We start from the raw sequence: 16,962 nt of genomic DNA, 5'->3' as shown, positions 1-16,962 counted from the left end.
AGGTCACGCAGCAGACATGTGGCGGAGTCGGGATTCGAACCCATGACCTCTGGCTCCAAAGCCCGGGCTCTTTCCACTGAGCCACGCTGGTGAGGAGACTGGGGTCTCCTCTCCCGCAGGTCCCTCCTGGCCCCTGGGAGGAAGGGGGCCTGCCAAGTCTTGGCCAACGGGAGGGGTGAGATCAGAGGTCCCGCGTGCCCGGCCCGTCCGAGCGGCCAGCCCTCCGCCCCTCCCTGGGGATGGCCGGAGAAAGGCCCCCAGTCAATAATAATGATGGTATTTGTTAAGCGCTTACTACGGGCAAAGCACTGTTCTAAGCGCTGGGGAGGTACAAGGTGATGAGGTTGCCCCACGTGGGGCTCACAGTCTTAATCCCCATTTGACAGGTGGGGGAACTGAGGCCCAGAGAAGTCAAGCGACTTGCCCGGAGTCACCCGCTGGCAATCGGCAGAGCCGGCATTTGAACCCCCGACCTCTGACTCCAAAGCCCGGGCTCTTCCCCTTGAGCCACACTGCTTCTCTAATAATAATAATGGCATTTGTTAAGCGCTTACTATGTGCAGAGCACTGTTCTAAGCACTGGGGGGGATACAAGGGGATCAAGTTGTCCCGCTTAATAGTTTATTGGGTCGTTCAGAAGGGCAGAGCGGTAAGCCCGGAGGAAGACTTGAGCACCATGAAGGTGGCCTTCTGGGGCCTGGGGACGAGAAGTGAGCCAGAGGCAACTGAGGCTTGGGTTGAGCCTGTGGAGGACGGGCCCTGGCTTAGCTGGGAGTTGCTTCCCTCTGTGACGGCGCTGCCTTGTCTGCTTAGCTGGACCTGGACCTCTCCTGGCACCGCGGAGGCCCTCTTGGCGCGATACTTGCAGTTCTGGTAGTTGAGAAAACACAAGATCCCTGCGGGAGCGGAGGCGGAGGTGAGGCTCGGACATGGGCACCGACAGGAGCCAAACCATCCTTGGGGGGCAACGTCTGGGGTGGAGCCGTGGGGACGGGGGTGAGAGGCCCACTGTGGGATGGACTGATGATGCGGCGCCTTCCCCTGGGCCTTAGTACAGTGCTTGGCACAGAATAAGCACGTAACAAATAGGCGCGATTATAATAGTCATAATCGCGGTGTCTGTTAAGCGCTCACTATGCGTCGGGTACCGTACTAAGCGCTGGGGTGGGTACAAGCAAATTGGGTGGCCGCGGGGGGCTCACGGTCTCAAGCCTTATTTTACAAAACTGAGGCACGGGGAAGCGAAGCGACCCGCCCAGGGGTCGAATTGTGGACTCTCGGGGCTTTGCCACTGTTCTTCTGGAGCCCCTCAAGCGGACAAGGGGTGGAGTCGGAATTAGAACCCACGACCTGAGTCCCGGGCCCGGGCTGGCTGTCGTTATTATACGGCCAAGATTGGGATCCTGAGCCCTGTGGGAGGAGGGGAAGGGGTGGGGGGGGGGATAGGCTGAATGTGAGTCGGGGGGGTGGAGGGGAGAAGCCCCCCACCCTGGGGAAGGAGCAAACATGGAAGAAAACAAAGAAGGGGAACAGTGCTTGGTGGATTCAGTTTCCTAGGTGTCATTTTGGGGAGGGGTGGGCCAAGACATTTAGGATAATCCGGGTTGGCGGCTGGCTCTGGGGAGGGGAGCGGGAGAAGCAGCGTGGCTCAGTGGAAAGAGCCCGGGCTTTGGAGTCAGAGGTCATGGGTTCAAACCCCGGCTCCACCGCTTCTCAGCTGTGTGACTTCGGGCAAGTCGCCTCACTTCCCTGGGCCCCGGTTCCCTCATCCGTAAAATGGGGCTGAAGACCGTGAGCCCCCCGTGGGACCACCTGATCACCTGGTTAACCTCCCCAGGGCTTAGAACAGCGCTTTGCACGTAGTAAGCGCTTAATAGATGCCATCGTCATTATGATTATTATGGATTCTTGGAGGAAGAGGCCCAGTTTGAGGAGGAGAGGGGCCTGTTTGGCGAAGGCCAGGGTCCTGTCTCAGCCGCCAACTCTACCACCCTGCCGGTCTGAGGACCCGGACGGTGGTTCAGACGGCAGGGTTGGGGGGAATTGCGAGCAGGTTGATGTGGCTGGGCTGGGGGGACAAGTCAGCCCCTCCCCAGTCTCAATAATAATAATAATAATGGCATTTATTAAGAGCTTACTATATGCAAAGCACTGTTCTAAGCGCTGGGGAGGTTACAGGGTGATCAGGTTGTCCCACGGGGGGTTCACAGTCTTAATCCCCGTTTTACAGATGAGGGAGCTGAGGCACAGAGAAGTGAAGTGACTTGCCCAGAGTCACCCAGCTGACAATTGGTAGAGCCGGGATTTGAACCCCTGACCTCTGACTCCAAAGCCCGGGGTCTTTCCATGGAGCCACGGTGCTGGGCCTGGGCCCCCCTTCCCTCACTTATGAGACCGTGAGCCCACTGTTGGGTAGGGACCGTCTATCTATGTTGCCAACTTGGACTTCCCAAGCGCTTCGTCCAGTGCTCTGCACACAGTAAGCGCTCAATAAATACGATTGATTGATTGATTGATTGATTGGTTGATTACCTGAGCTGACGAACAGGAAGAAGCAGACCCAGATGGTGTAACAAGGCCAGAAGATGGTAATCTTGTAGAAGTTTTTGTATACGTGCATCAGACGTCTGTTGAGTATCAGCATTGCGAGGAGCAGGAAGAAAACTGTCATCCAGACCCCGGGGACAAAACGCCGTCTGAAGACAACTGGCTGTGGACCACTCCCCAAGCCCCCTGACCGCGTCACCCAGGTCAGTCACCTCCCTGGGACTGGGCCCACCGAGCCCCCTCCCCAGAGCCCGCCCGAGTAGAGAAGCAGCGTGGCTCAGTGGAAAGAGCCCGGGCTCTGGAGTCCGAGGTCATGGGTTCAAATTCCGCCTCCGCCGCTTGTCAGCCGGGTGACTTGGGGCAAGCCACTTCACTTCTCTGGGCCTCAGTTCCCTCATCTGGAAAATGGGGATGAAGGCTGCGGGCCCCCCACGGGCCAACCTGATCGCCTTGTAACCTCCCCAGCGCGTAGAACAGGGCTTTGCGCTTTGTTAGTATGTTTGGTTTTGTTCCCTTTTAGACTGTGAGCCCACTGTTGGGTAGGGACTGTCTCTAGATGTTGCCAACTTGGACTTCCCAAGCGCTTAGTACAGTGCTCTGCACACAGTAAGCGCTCAATAAATACGATTGATGATGATAGTAAGCGCTTAATAGTATGTTTGGTTTTGTTCTCTTCTCCCCCTTTTAGACTGTGAGCCCACTGTTGGGTAGGGACTGTCTCTAGAGGTTGCCAACTTGGACTTCCCAAGCGCTTAGTACAGTGCTCTGCACACAGTAAGCGCTCAATAAATACGATTGATGATAATGATAGTAAGCGCTTAATAGTATGTTTGGTTTTGTTCTCTTCTCCCCCTTTTAGACTGTGAGCCCACTGTTGGGTAGGGACTGTCTCTAGAGGTTGCCAACTTGGACTTCCCAAGCGCTTAGTACAGTGCTCTGCACACAGTAAGCGCTCAATAAATACGATTGATGATAATGATAGTAAGCACTTAATAGTATGTTTGGTTTTGTTCTCTTCTCCCCCTTTTAGACTGTGAGCCCACTGTTGGGTAGGGACTGTCTCTAGATGTTGCCAACTTGGACTTCCCAAGCGCTTAGTACAGTGCTCTGCACACAGTAAGCGCTCAATAAATACGATTGATGATGATGATAGTAAGCGCTTAATAGTATGTTTGGTTTTGTTCTCTTCTCCCCCTTTTAGACTGTGAGCCCACTGTTGGGTGGGGACTGTCTCTAGAGGTTGCCAACTTGGACTTCCCAAGCGCTTAGTACAGTGCTCTGCACACAGTAAGCGCTCAATAAATACGATTGATGATGATGATAGCGCTTAATAAATGCCGGCATTGCTTACCTGTGAGGAAGCTGAGGATGGCCAACGTGAGGTGGTGGTTGGCCAACCACGAAACGATCCGGAGGTAGTCCAACACCAGGCTGAGGGCCAGGAGGAGGGAGAGGCTCAGGGCCGTGACCATGAGCATTTGGGTCACTCTTATATCCACTGCAGGGAAGAGGGAGGGAAACTGGGCTATTTTTTCTATTATTTATTTATATATCTATTTATTTATTTATATTTATATATTTATTCTATTAATTTTATTTCGTTATCTTTTGTTTTGTTGCCTGTCTCCCCCTTCTAGACCGTGAGCCCGCTGTTGGGTAGGGACCGTGTCTAGATGTTGCCAACTGGGACTTCCCAAGCGCTTAGTCCAGTGCTGTGCACACAGTAAGTGCTCAATAAATCATCATCAATCATCATCATCAGTCGTATTTATTGAGCGCTTACTGTGTGCAGAGTAATAAATAAATTCAATAAATATGGTTGAATGAATGAATGGATGGGCTGGGGTCGAATTGTGGACTCTCAGGGCTTTGCCACTTTTCTTCTGGAGTCCCTCAAGAGGTGCCTGGCCCTCCTCCTACCCCTCCAGGGTAGGGGGATATGTAATGGACCCCACCACGGAAAACTGAAACCCTACTTAGATAATGCCAACGTTAACGGCGAGCAATCCCTTTCCACTCCTAAGCCACCTTCCTTCCTTTTCCCCCACCCCACCGTGGCCCAGAGCAGTGAGCCCAGGCCGAGGACCCCAGAGACCCAGGTTCCAGCCCCAGTTCTGTCACTGGCGTGCTGTGTGACCTTGGACAAGTCACTTCCCTGTGCCTCAGTTACCTCATCTGCTAAATAATAATATTTATTAAGCGCTTACTACTTGCAAAGCACTGTTGTAAGCGCTGGGGAGGTTACAAGGTGATCAGGTTGTCCCACGGGGGGCTCACAGTCTTCATCCCCATTTTACAGATCTCTCTACAGAGAGAAGTGACTTGCCCAAAGTCACACAGCTGACAATTGGCCGAGACTGGATTTGAACCCATGACCTCCGACTCCAAAGCCCGGGCTCTTTCCACTGAGCCGCGCTGCTAAATGGGGATTAAGACTGTGAGCCCTATGTGGGACAGGGACTGCGTCCAACCTGATTAACTTGTTTCTACCCTAGCGCTTAGTACAGTGCCTGCCACATAATAAGTGCTTAACAATTTCCCAAAAAAAATATAACACCCACCCGCCTGATGTCTGAGACTGTGAGCCCTGTGTAGGAAAGGGCCTAGGTGGAATCAAAATCTCTTTTAGGGAAGCAGCGTGGCTCAGTGGAAAAGCGCACGGGTTTTGGAGTCAGAGGTCATGGGTTCAAATCCCGGCTCGGCCAATTGTCAGCTGTGTGACTTTGGGCAAGTCACTTCACTTCTCTGGGCCTCAGTTCCCTCATCTGGAAAATGGGGATGAAGACTGTGAACCCCGCGTGGGCCAACCTGATCACCTTGTAACCTCCCCAGCGCTTAGAACAGTGCTTTGCACATAGTAAGCGCTTAATAAATGCTATCATTATTATTATTTCCATCTCAGGGCTTTGGCATGGAACACTTAATAATTCCATCATTATTAAAGTGAATAAGGGAGCCTCACCCTCCCTTCTGATAGTCGTCCGATGGGGAGAACGGACCAAAGAGTACGTCACATGGAGAATCACTTTCACCCTGCGTCCCATTTCGTTACGGCTGGGCGTCCTTTCTGCCCTTCCGAGGAGCATTGCTCAGACGCTACTGGTGAAGTGGGTGGGGAGAGCAGCGTGGCTCAGTGGGAAAGAGCCCGGGCTTTGGAGTCAGAGGTCATGGGTTCGAATTCCGGCTCCGCCAACTGTCAGCTGGGTGGCTGTGGGCAAGTCACTTAACTTCTCTGTGCCTCAGTTGCCTCATCTGGAAAATGGGGATTAAGATTGTGAGCCCCGCGAGGGACAACCTGATCACCTTGTAACCTCCCCAGCGCTTAGAACAGTGCTTTGAGCCCACTGTTGGGTAGGGACTGTCTCTATATGTTGCCAATTTGTACTTCCCAAGCGCTTAGTACAGTGCTCTGCACATAGTAAGCGCTCAATAAATACGATTGATGATGATGATGATGCTTTGCACAGAGTAAGTGCTTAATGAATGCCATCATTATATTATTATTATAGCCGAGAATAGGACCTAGGTTTTGGGGGGTTTCTTTTTATGATATTTGTTGAACGCTTACTACATGCCGGGCACTGAACCAGCTGCAGGGGTAGATACAAGATAATCAGGGTGGGCTCAATCAATCAATCAATCAATCGTATTTATTGAGCGCTTACTGTGTGCAGAGCACTGTAGTAAGCGCTTGGGAAGTACAAGTTGGCAACATCTAGAGACGGTCCCTACCCAACAGTGGGCTCACAGTCTAGAAGGGGGAGACAGACAACAAAACCAAACGTATTAACAAAATAAAATAAATGGAATAGATATGTACAAGTAAAATAAATAAATAGAGTAATAAATATGTACAAACAGAAGCAGCATGGCTGAGAAGCAGCATGGCTCAGTGGAAAGAGCCCGGGCTTTAGGAATCAGAGGTCAGGGGTTCAAATCCCAGTTCCGCCAATTGTCAGCTGTGTGACTCTGGGCAAGTCACTTAACTTCTCTGTGCCTCAGTTGTCTCATCTGTAAAATGGGGATTAAGATTGCGAGCCCCATGAGGGACAACCTGATCACCTTGTAACCTCCCCAGCGCTTAGAACAGTGCTTTGCACATAGTAAGTGCTTAATAAATGCCATCATTATATTATTATTATAGCCGAGAATAGGACCTAGGTTTTGAGGTGTTTCTTTTTATGATATTTGTTGAACGCTTACTACATGCCGGGCACTGAACCAGCTGCAGGGGTAGATACAAGATAATCGGGGTGGGCTCAATCAGTCAATCAATCAATCAATCAATCAATCGTATTTATTGAGCGCTTACTGTGTGCAGAGCACTGTACTAAGCGCTTGGGAAGTAGAAGTTGGCAACATATAGAGACGGTCCCTACCCAACAGTGGGCTCACAGTCTAGAAGAGGGAGACAGAGAACACAACCAAACATATTAACAAAATAAAATAAATAGAATAGATATGTACAAGTAAAATAAATAGAGTAATAAATATGTACAAACAGAAGCAGCATGGCTCAGTGGAAAGAGCCCGGGCTTTGGAGTCAGAGGTCAGGGGTTCAAATCCCAGCTCCGCCAATTGTCATCTGTGTGACTCTGGGCAAGTCACTTAACTTCTCTGGGCCTCAGTTCCCTCATCTGTAAAATGGGGATTCAGACTGTGAGCCCCCCGTGGGACAACCCAATCACCTTGTAACCTCCCCAGCGCTTAGAACAGTGCTTTGCACATAGTAAGCGCTTAATAAATGCCACCACTGTTACTGTTACATACATATATACAGGTGCTGTGGGGAATCAATCAATCATTTATTGAGCGCTTACTGTGTGCAGAGCACTGTACTAAGCTCTTGGGAAGTCCAAGTTGGCAACATATAGAGACAGTCCCTACCCAACAGTGGGCTCACAGTCTAAAAGGGGGAGACAGAGAACAAAACCAAGCATACTAACAAAATAAAATAAATAGAATAGATATGGACAGAGAACAAAACCAAACATATTAACAAAATAAAATAAATAGAATACATATGTACAAGTAAAATAAATAGAGTAATAAATATGTACAAACATCTATACAGGTGCTGTGGGGAAGGGAAGGAGGTAAGACGGGCTCCGTCCCTGTCCCACCCTGGGCTCACCATCTTAATCCCCGGGTAACCGAGGCACGGAGAAACGATCCCCGATTCCCCCGCTGGCTCCCCGATCCCCCTCCGGCCGGTCCGGTGGGTTTGCCCTGACCTGTGGTGGTCTCTCTGCTGCAGTTCTGCTTGACGCAGACCAGCCAGGGGCTGATGAGGATGGGCTCCTTCCCGTTGGACCTCTCCAGGATCATCCACTTGGTGTCAATGGAGCCCGCCACCATCATGATGAAGCCCATGGAGGCCAGGACCAGGCTCGCCCCCATACTCAGCCTGTAGCCCTGGGCCTCCTCATCAGAGCATGGAGCCTTCATCATCTGGGGTGAGACACAAGGGCATCCATACTGAGCCCCTAGAGAACACGGTGACTATGCCATCCCTTCTCCCCGCCACCTCCCTCCAATCAATCAATCAATCAATCGTATTGAGCGCTTACTGTGTGCAGAGCACTGTACTAACCGCTTGGGAAGTCCAAGTTGGCAACATACAGAGACAGTCCCTACCCAACAGTGGGCTCACAGTCTAAAAGTTCGGGGCAGAGCAACTTTCAGTGGCGGGGCACTGGTAGACTGTGAGCCTTCTAGACTGTGAGCCCACTGTTGGGCTATATGTTGCCAACTTGGACTTCCCAAGCGCTTAGTCCGGTGCTCTGCACACAGTAAGCGCTCAATAAATATGATTGATTGATTGATTAAGCCCACTGTTGGGTAGGGACCGTCTCTATATGTCACCAACTTGGACTTCCCAAGCGCTTAGTACAGTGCTCTGCCCACAGTAAGCTCTCAATAAATACGATTGAGTGATTGATTGATTGAGCCCACTGTTGGGTAGGGACCGTCTCTATATGTCGCCAACTTGGACTTCCCAAGCGCTTAGTCCAGTGCTCTGCACACAGTCAGCGCTCAATAAATATGATTGATTGATTGATTGAGCCCACTGTTGGGTAGGGACCGTCTCTATATGTTGCCAGCTTGGACTTCCCAAGCGCTTAGTCCAGTGCTCTGCACACAATAAGCACTCAATAAATATGATTAGCTTTGCTTCTAGAGGGCTCCATGTGTAATGGGGGCTCCTCCCTCGCCCCTTCCCCTCTTTCCTCTCCCTCCTCATCCTGCTGTAGCCGTGGCAACCCAGCCAGGGGACCAGGGGCTGTGGGAGAAGGGTGGGCCACACTTGGGAAGAGAGCAGGATTCCCCATCGGCTTCCCTCCTCCAGGAGGGACCCAGGCGGGATTTGAACTCAGGGGCAGAAGGGAGGGGACTAACCTGGGCCCTCACGCTCCTCAGTCCCCAGAGAATCACCTTGCTCAGTCGTTCAGAAGCTTGGGGGGCTGATGATGTCACAAGGAGAGCTGGGGACCATGTGACTAACAAAAAAAAATCCCCCGCCACCCCTCCGCCCCAGGGGAGGAAATATCATATGGGCTTCCACCCCACCCACCCAAAATCCAAGAGTGGCCTAGTAGAAATAATAATAATAATAATAATAATAATAATAATAATAATAATGGCATTTGTTAAGCACTTACTATGTGCTAAGCGCTGGGGGGGATACAAGGTGATCAGGTTGCCCCACATGGGGCTCACAGTCTTAATCCCCATTTTACAGACGGGCTAACTGAGGCTCAGAGAAGTCAAGTGACTTGCCCAAGGTCACACAGCAGCCGTGTGGCAGAGCTGGGATTCGAACCCATGAGCTCTGACTCCCAAGCCCGGGCTCTTTCCACTGAGCCACGCTGCTTCTGTAAGAGCCCAGACCGGTAGTTGGAGGGCCCAGGTTCTAATCCCGCCTCTGCCACCCGCCCGCTAGGTAACGCCGGGCGAGTTGCCCAACTTCCCTGGGCCTCAGTTCCCTCATCTGCAAAATGGGGATTCGATACCTTTTCCTCCTCCTACCTCGATTCCGAGCCCCACCTTGAATCCGATTAGCCTGCTATCTACTCTAGCGCTCAATATTCATTCAATCATATATATGTTGCCAACTTGTACTTCCCAAGTGCTTAGTACAGTGCTCTGCACACAGTAAGCACTCAATAAATACGATTGATGATGATGAATAAATACGATTGATTGAGCGCTTACTGTGTGCAGAGCACTGTACTAAGCGGTTGATATGATACTTGACGCATAGTAAACACCTATTACCACGATTATTATTGCCATTTCCTTATTCCTTGACCCTCAGGGAACTTTCTCCCTCCCCTTCAACCAAAGCCCTCTGCCCTTTCAAACCTCTGTTCACCCATTCATTCTTCCTCCTCCTCTGCCACCTGCCCTCTAGGTAACGTCGGGCGAGTCGCCTAACTTCCCTGGGCCTCAGTTCCCTCATCTGCAAAATGGGGATTTGATACCTTTTCCTCCTCCTACCTCGATTCCGAGCCCCACGTTGAGTCCGATTAGTCTGCTATCTACTCCAGTGCTCAATATTCATTCAATTGTATATATGCCGCCAACTGGTACTTCCCAAGCGCTTAGTACAGTGCTCTGCACACAGTAAGCGCTCAATAAATACGATTGATTGAGCGCTTACTGTGTGCAGAGCACTGTACTAAGTGCTTGATATGATACTTGACACATAGTAAACACCTATTACCACGATTATTATTGCCATTTCCTTATTCCTTGACCCTCAGGGAACTTTCTCCCTCCCCTTCAACCAAAGCCCTCTGCCCTTTCAAACCTCTGTTCACCCATTCATTCCTCCTCCTCTGCCACCTGCCCGCTAGGTAACGCCGGGCGAGTCGCCCAACTTCCCTGGGCCTCAGTTCCCTCATCTGCAAAATGGGGATTTGATACCTTTTCCTCCTCCTACCTCGATTCCGAGCCCCACGTTGAGTCCGATTAGCCTGTTATCTACTCCAGTGCTCAATATTCATTCAATCCTATATATGTCGCCAACTTGTACTTCCCAAGCGCTTAGTACAGTGCTCTGCACACAGTAAGCGGTCAATAAATACAATTGATTGAGTGCTTACTGTGTGCAGAGCACTGTACTAAGCGCTTGATATGATACTTGACACATAGTAAACACCTATTACCACGATTATTATTGCCATTTCCTTATTCCTTGACCCTCAGGGAACTTTCTCCCTCCCCTTCAACCAAAGCCCTCTGCCCTTTCAAACCTCTGTTCACCCATTCATTCCTCCTCCTCCTCTGCCACCTGCCCGCTAGGTAATGTCGGGTGAGTCACCTAACTTCCCTGGGCCTCAGTTCCCTCATCTGCAAAATGGGGATTCGATACCTTTTCCTCCTCCTACCTCGATTCCGAGCCCCACGTTGAGTCCGATTAGTCTGCTATCTACTCCAGTGCTCAATATTCATTCAATTGTATGTATGCCGCCAACTGGTACTTCCCAAGCGCTTAGTACAGTGCTCTGCACACAGTAAGTGCTCAATAAATACGATTGATTGAGCGCTTACTGTGTGCAGAGCACTGTACTAAGTGCTTGATATGATACTTGACACATAGTAAACACCTATTACCACGATTATTATTGCCATTTCCTTATTCCTTGACCCTCAGGGAACTTTCTCCCTCCCCTTCAACCAAAGCCCTCTGCCCTTTCAAACCTCTGTTCACCCATTCATTCCTCCTCCTCTGCCACCTGCCCGCTAGGTAACGCCGGGCGAGTCGCCCAACTTCCCTGGGCCTCAGTTCCCTCATCTGCCAAATGGGGATGCGATACCTTTTCCTTCTTCTACCTCGATTCCGAGCCCCACGTTGAGTCCGATTAGCCTGCTATCTACTCCAGTGCTCAATATTCATTCAATCGCATATATGTCGCCAACTTGTACTTCCCAAGCGCTTAGTACAGTGCTGTGCACACAGTAAACGCTCAATAAATATGATTGCTTGATTGATTGAGCGCTTACTGTGTGCAGAGCACTGTACTCAGCACTTGATATGATACTTGACACATAGTAAACACCTATTACCACGATTATTATTGCCATTTTCTTATTCCTTGACCCTCAGGGAACTTTCTCCCTCCCCTTCTACCAAAGCCCCCTGCCCTTTCCAACCTCTGTTCACCCATTCATTCCTCCTTCCCTGCTCCCCAAACTCTTAATCAATCGATCCTACATTGAGCATTTCTCGCGTACGGAGGAAGTTACTAAGCTCCCGAAAGTACAGATTAGTAGACAAGTTTACAGAGTAATGGGGGAGAACGACAATAAGCTTCAGGTAACAGAGTCTATAGGACTTACACTTAAGTTCCATGGAAATTTATTTAAGTGTCTGTCTCCCCGTCTAGACTATAAGCTACTTAAGAGCGAGGATCTGGTCTTCTGTCTCAAGCGCTTAGCGTAGTGCTCTGCACACAGTAAGTGCTCAATAAATGCAGTTGACTGATTGATATCCCTAATTTATTTATTTATGGGGCCACGTCTACCAACTGTTATATTTTCTTCTCCCAAGCACCTCAGTGCCCTGCACCAAGTCAACACTCAATAAATACAATTGATTGATTGATCAGTTAGTACAGTGCTCTGCACACAGTAAGCGCTCAATAAATACGATTGAATGAATGCCTGTCTCCCTCTCTAGACTGTGAGCTCCTTGTAGGCAGGGGACGTGCCTTACCAACTCTGTTGACCTGTATTCTCCCATATGTTGCCAACTTGTACTTCCCAAGCGCTTAGTACAGTGCTCTGCACACAGTAAGCACTCAATAAATACGATTGAATGAATGCCTGTCTCCCTCTCTAGACTGTGAGCTCCTTGTAGGCAGGGAACGTGCCTTACCAACTCTGTTGACCTGTATTCTCCCATATGTTGCCAACTTGTACTTCCCAAGTGCTTAGTACAGTGCTCTGCACACAGTAAGCGCTCAATAAATATGATTGATTGATTGATTGATCAGTTAGTACAGTGCTCTGCACACAGTAAGCGCTCAATAAATACGATTGAATGAATGCCTCTCTCCCTCTCTAGACTGTGAGCTCCTTGTAGGCAGGGAACATGCCTACCAACTCTGTTGACCTGTATTCTCCCAAGCGCTTAGTACAGGGCTCTGCACACAGTAGATGCTCAATAAATACAATTGATTGATATTAATGTCTGTCTCCCTCTCTAGACTGTGAGCTCCTGATAGGCAGGGAACGTGTCTACCAACTCTGTTGATTTGTATTCTCCCAAGCGCTTAGTACAGGGCCCTGCACACAGTAGGCGCTCAATAAATACCACTGATTGATTGATTTGGTTGATATGATAAGTTGAGCGGCCTAGTGGGATTCATGAACTCCTTCCTCTTCCCTTCCTTTCCCTTCCCATCCCCCCCGCCTTACCTCCTTCCCCTCCCCCACAGCACCTGTATATATGCATATATGTTTGTATGTATTTATTATTTTATTTATTTATTTTATTTGTACATGTTTATTCTAATTATTTTATTTTCTTAATATGTTTTGTTTTGTTGTCTGTCTCCCCCTTCTAGACTGTGAGCCCACTGTTGGGTAGGGACCGTCTCTCTATGTTGCCAACTTAGAAGCGCTTAGTACAGTGCTCTGCACACAGTAAGTGCTCAATAAATATGATTGATGAATGAATGAATGAATGAATGAGAATCAGCGTGGCTCAATGGAAAAAGCCCGGGCTTTGGAGTCAGAGGTCATGGGTTCAAATCCCAGCTCCGCCAATTGTCAGCTGTGTGACTTTGGGCAAGTCACTTAACTTCCCTGGGCCTCAGTTACCTCATCTGTAAAATGGGGATTAAGGCTGCAAGCCCCCCGTGGGACAACCTGGTCACCTCATAACCTCCCCAGCGCTTAGAACAGTGCTTTGCACGTAGTAAGCGCTTAATAAATGCCATCATTATTATTATGATGATGCCCTCGGAGCTGACCCCCAAGGAGCAAAGGAGTGGGAAGACTAGATTGAAGCCCACGAGGAAGCCACGCTGGAAGGCGGGAGCCGGGCTTTGTCAGGGCCGGCGGGGTGGCCAGCGAGCACAGGGTGAGAGGGCAGATCCAGGAGCTCAGCTAGTAGACATGCAGGGGATAATCAATCAATCAATCAATTGTATTTATTGAGCGCTTACTGTAATAATAATAATAATAATAATGATGGCATTTATTAAGCGCTTACTGTGTGCAAAGCACTGTTCTAAGCACTGGGATGGGGCCAGGAGTGGAGAAACATGGGAAAGGGGTGTGGCGTATGCGGGCCGGGTTGTGATGGGAGGCCTGGAGAGAACTCACTAATAATGTGTTTGTTAAGCACTTACAATATTCATTCATTCATTCATTCAGTCGTATTTATTGGGCGCTTACTGTGTGCAGAGCGCTTAGTACTGGGAAGTACAAGTTGGCAACATATAGAGACAGTCCCTACCCAACAGTGGGCTCACAGTCTACAATACGCTAGGTGCCGTACTCAGAGCCGGGGTGGATACAAGCAAATCAGGTTGGACACAGTCCCTGACCCACGTGGGACTCACAGCCTTAATCTACATTTTACAGAGGAGGTAACTGAGGCACAACGAAGGTCACACCTCCCCCCCCCCCCCGCCCCCCGCCTTACCTCCTTCCCTTCCCCACAGCACCTGTATATATGTATATATGTTTGTACGGATTTATTACTCTATTTATTTATTTTACTTGTACATATCCTATTTCTTTTATTTTGTTAATATGTTTTGTTTTGTTGTCTGTCCCCCCCTTCTAGACTGTGAGCCCACTGTTGGGTAGGGACCGTCTCTAGATGTTGCCAACTTGGACTTCCCAAGTGCTTAGTCCAGTGCTCTGCACACAGGAAGCGCTCAATAAATACAATTGATTGATTGATTGATTGACAAGTGGCAGAGGCCGGATTAGAACCCGGGTCCTTCTGACTTCCAAGCCCTTGCTCAATCCACAAGACCACGCTGCTTCCTGCTTCCTTAAAACCAAAGGTAAGGAATCTCTTGATGCAGAGATGGGTGGGGAACCGTCGGAGGCTTTTTGAGTGGGGAAAGCATGGGCTGAATGGGTTTTTAGAAAAATGACCTGGGCAATAGAGAGAAATATGCACTGTAGAGTGTAGAGATAATAATAGCAATGATGGTATTTGTAAGCACTTACTATGTGCAAAGCACTGTTCAAAGCACTGGGGGGATACAAGGTGAACAGGTTGTCCCACGGGGGGCTCACAGTCTTCATCCCTACTTTACAGATGAGGGAACTGAGGCCCAGAGAATAATAATAATAATAATAATGATGGCATTTATTAAGCGCTTACTATGTGCCAAGCACAGTTCTAAGCGCTGGGGAGGTTACAAGGTAACAGGTTGTCCCACGGGGGGCTCACAGTCTTCATCCCTACTTTAGAGATGAGGGAACTGAGGCCCAGAGAATAATAATAATAATAATAATAATGGCATTTATTAAGTGCTTACTATGTGCAAAGCACTGTTCTAGGTGCTGGGGAGGCTACAAGGTAACAAGTTGTCCCACGGGGGGCTCACAGTCTTCATCCCTACTTTACAGATGAGGGAACTGAGGCCCAGGGAATAATAATAATAATAATAATAATAATAATAATAATAATAATAATAATAATAATAATAATAATAATAATAGCATTTATTAAGCACTTACTATGTGCAAAGCACTGTTCTAAGCGCTGAGGAGGTTACAAGGTAACAAGCTGTCCCACGGGGGGCTCTCATTCTTCATCCCTGATTTACAGATAAGGGAACTGAGGCCCAGAGAATAATAATAATAATAATGACGGCATTTATTAAGTGCAAAGCACTGTTCTGAGCGCTGGGGAGGTTACAAGGTAACAAGTTGTCCCACAGGGGGCTCACAGTCTTCATCCCTACTTTACTGATGAGGGAACTGAGGCCCAGAGGATAATAATAATAATAATAATGGCATTTATTAAGCACTTACTTTGTGCAAAGCACTGTTCTAAGCACTGGGGAAGTTACAAGGTAACAAGTTGTCCCACGGAGGGCTCACAGTCTTCATCCCTCCTTTCCAGACGAGGGAACTGAGGCCCAGAGAAGTGAAGTGACTTGCCCAAAGCCACACAGCTGACAATCGGCGGAGCCAGGACTTGAACCCACGACCTCGGACTCCAAAGCCCGGGCTCTTTCCACTGAGCCACACTGCAGAGGGGTCAGAGAGGAGACTGATGGCAGTAGTCAAAGGGGGAAAGGGCAAGAGTTTGGATGGAGAGGAAGGGGTGGAGAGCCCGTGCTCTTTCCACTGAGCCACGCTGGACGGCCAGGGGGTGAGCCAGGAGGATCGTCTAGGAGTCCGCATATCGGGAAAGACATTGTGTGTAAGTACTTTATCTGCCAACTCTGCTATATTGTCCCCTCCCAAGCGCTTAGAACAGAGCTCCGCTCACAAAGTGCTCAATAAATCCCATTGATTGGGATTTGATTGATTCCATAATCATGAATCCTTTCTCACCTGTCTCAAAACACTGCAACTTCATTCCTCTCACCCCAACAGGTGAGATGGCTCTTCCCTGGGTTGGGGGGTTCAGACTGCAGATGGGGGTGGGCTCCCCAAGCCATCCCCTTCCCCCAAGCCAAGGGCTTCTCCTGAACCACGACAAGGAGGAGGCAGAGGACCGGACCCAGTGAGCTTCAGGGGATCCTTCAGGGCTGGGATTTGGTAGCCACCTTCCCGTCCCCATTGCTTTGTCCTTCCTCTCGGAGTCCTGAAGCCTGGGCCCTGTACCCAAATGATCACACTCAGACCGGGCCTATGTCGTGCAGAGCGCTGTACTTAGTGCTTGGGCTGTGAATGTAATAATAATAATAATAATAATGGCATTTATTAAGCGCTTACTGTGTGCAAAGCACTGATCTAAGCGCTGGGGAGGTACAAGGTGATCAGGTTGTCCCACAGAGGGGGGCTCACAGTCTTCATCCCCATTTTACAGATGAGGGAACTGAGGCCCAGAGAAGTGAAGTGACTTGTCCGAAGTCACCCAGCTGACAATTGGCGGAGCCGGGATTTGAACCCATGACCACTGACTCCAAAGCCCGGGCTCTTTCCACTGAGCCACGCTGCTTCTCTAAGGAGCTATGATCCCTGTCTTCAAGGGATGAGGAAAGGAAAGAGACGTCCACTGGTGACTACATAACTATCTCAAAGTGTGGCAGTCGATACCCACGGTGGATAAATACATCGATAACAAATGCAGGAAGAAATGCTGACGAGGGAGCGCCCCGTTTCCTCCTCTGTCATCACCTCCCCTTCTCCCCCATTTCCCTTTTTCCCCCCCGACGCTTTCCCCTTTGCAAGTTGGGTGGCCACCACTTGCTCCTCCCCCCTCTT

General features: G+C 49.5%; 1 protein-coding gene across 1 annotated transcript; it reads right to left on the bottom strand.

Annotated features, from left to right (window-relative positions):
* Positions 1-612: 612 nt before the first annotated feature.
* Positions 613-8,985, bottom strand: LOC119935098 (transmembrane protein 225-like). Its single transcript, XM_038754735.1, has 5 exons — positions 8,947-8,985; positions 7,782-7,998; positions 3,899-4,045; positions 2,533-2,664; positions 613-896 (listed from the first exon to the last, which is right to left on the bottom strand). The coding sequence occupies exons 2-5, from the start codon at positions 7,996-7,998 to the stop codon at positions 634-636; spliced, it is 759 nt and encodes a 252-aa protein (XP_038610663.1). The 5' UTR covers positions 8,947-8,985; the 3' UTR covers positions 613-633.
* Positions 8,986-16,962: the final 7,977 nt, after the last annotated feature.

The sequence above is a fragment of the Tachyglossus aculeatus genome, chromosome 11 (assembly GCF_015852505.1).
Source record: "Tachyglossus aculeatus isolate mTacAcu1 chromosome 11, mTacAcu1.pri, whole genome shotgun sequence".
NCBI classification, from domain to species: domain Eukaryota; kingdom Metazoa; phylum Chordata; class Mammalia; order Monotremata; family Tachyglossidae; genus Tachyglossus; species Tachyglossus aculeatus.
The sequence above is the reverse complement of the archived record's forward strand: the minus strand, read 5'-3'. Positions and strand labels throughout refer to the sequence as shown.

Excerpts from the sequence above, each read along its gene's own strand:
- LOC119935098 (XM_038754735.1), bottom strand. The coding sequence starts at position 7,998 with ATGATGAAGGCTCCATGCTCTGATGAGGAGGCCCAGGGCTACAGGCTG. Across the intron at positions 4,046-7,781 it reads CAGCAGAGAGACCACCACAG|TGGATATAAGAGTGACCCAA; the intron begins GTCAGGGCAAAC and ends TCTTCCCTGCAG. Across the intron at positions 2,665-3,898 it reads CATCCTCAGCTTCCTCACAG|TTTTCTTCCTGCTCCTCGCA; the intron begins GTAAGCAATGCC and ends TCTGGATGACAG.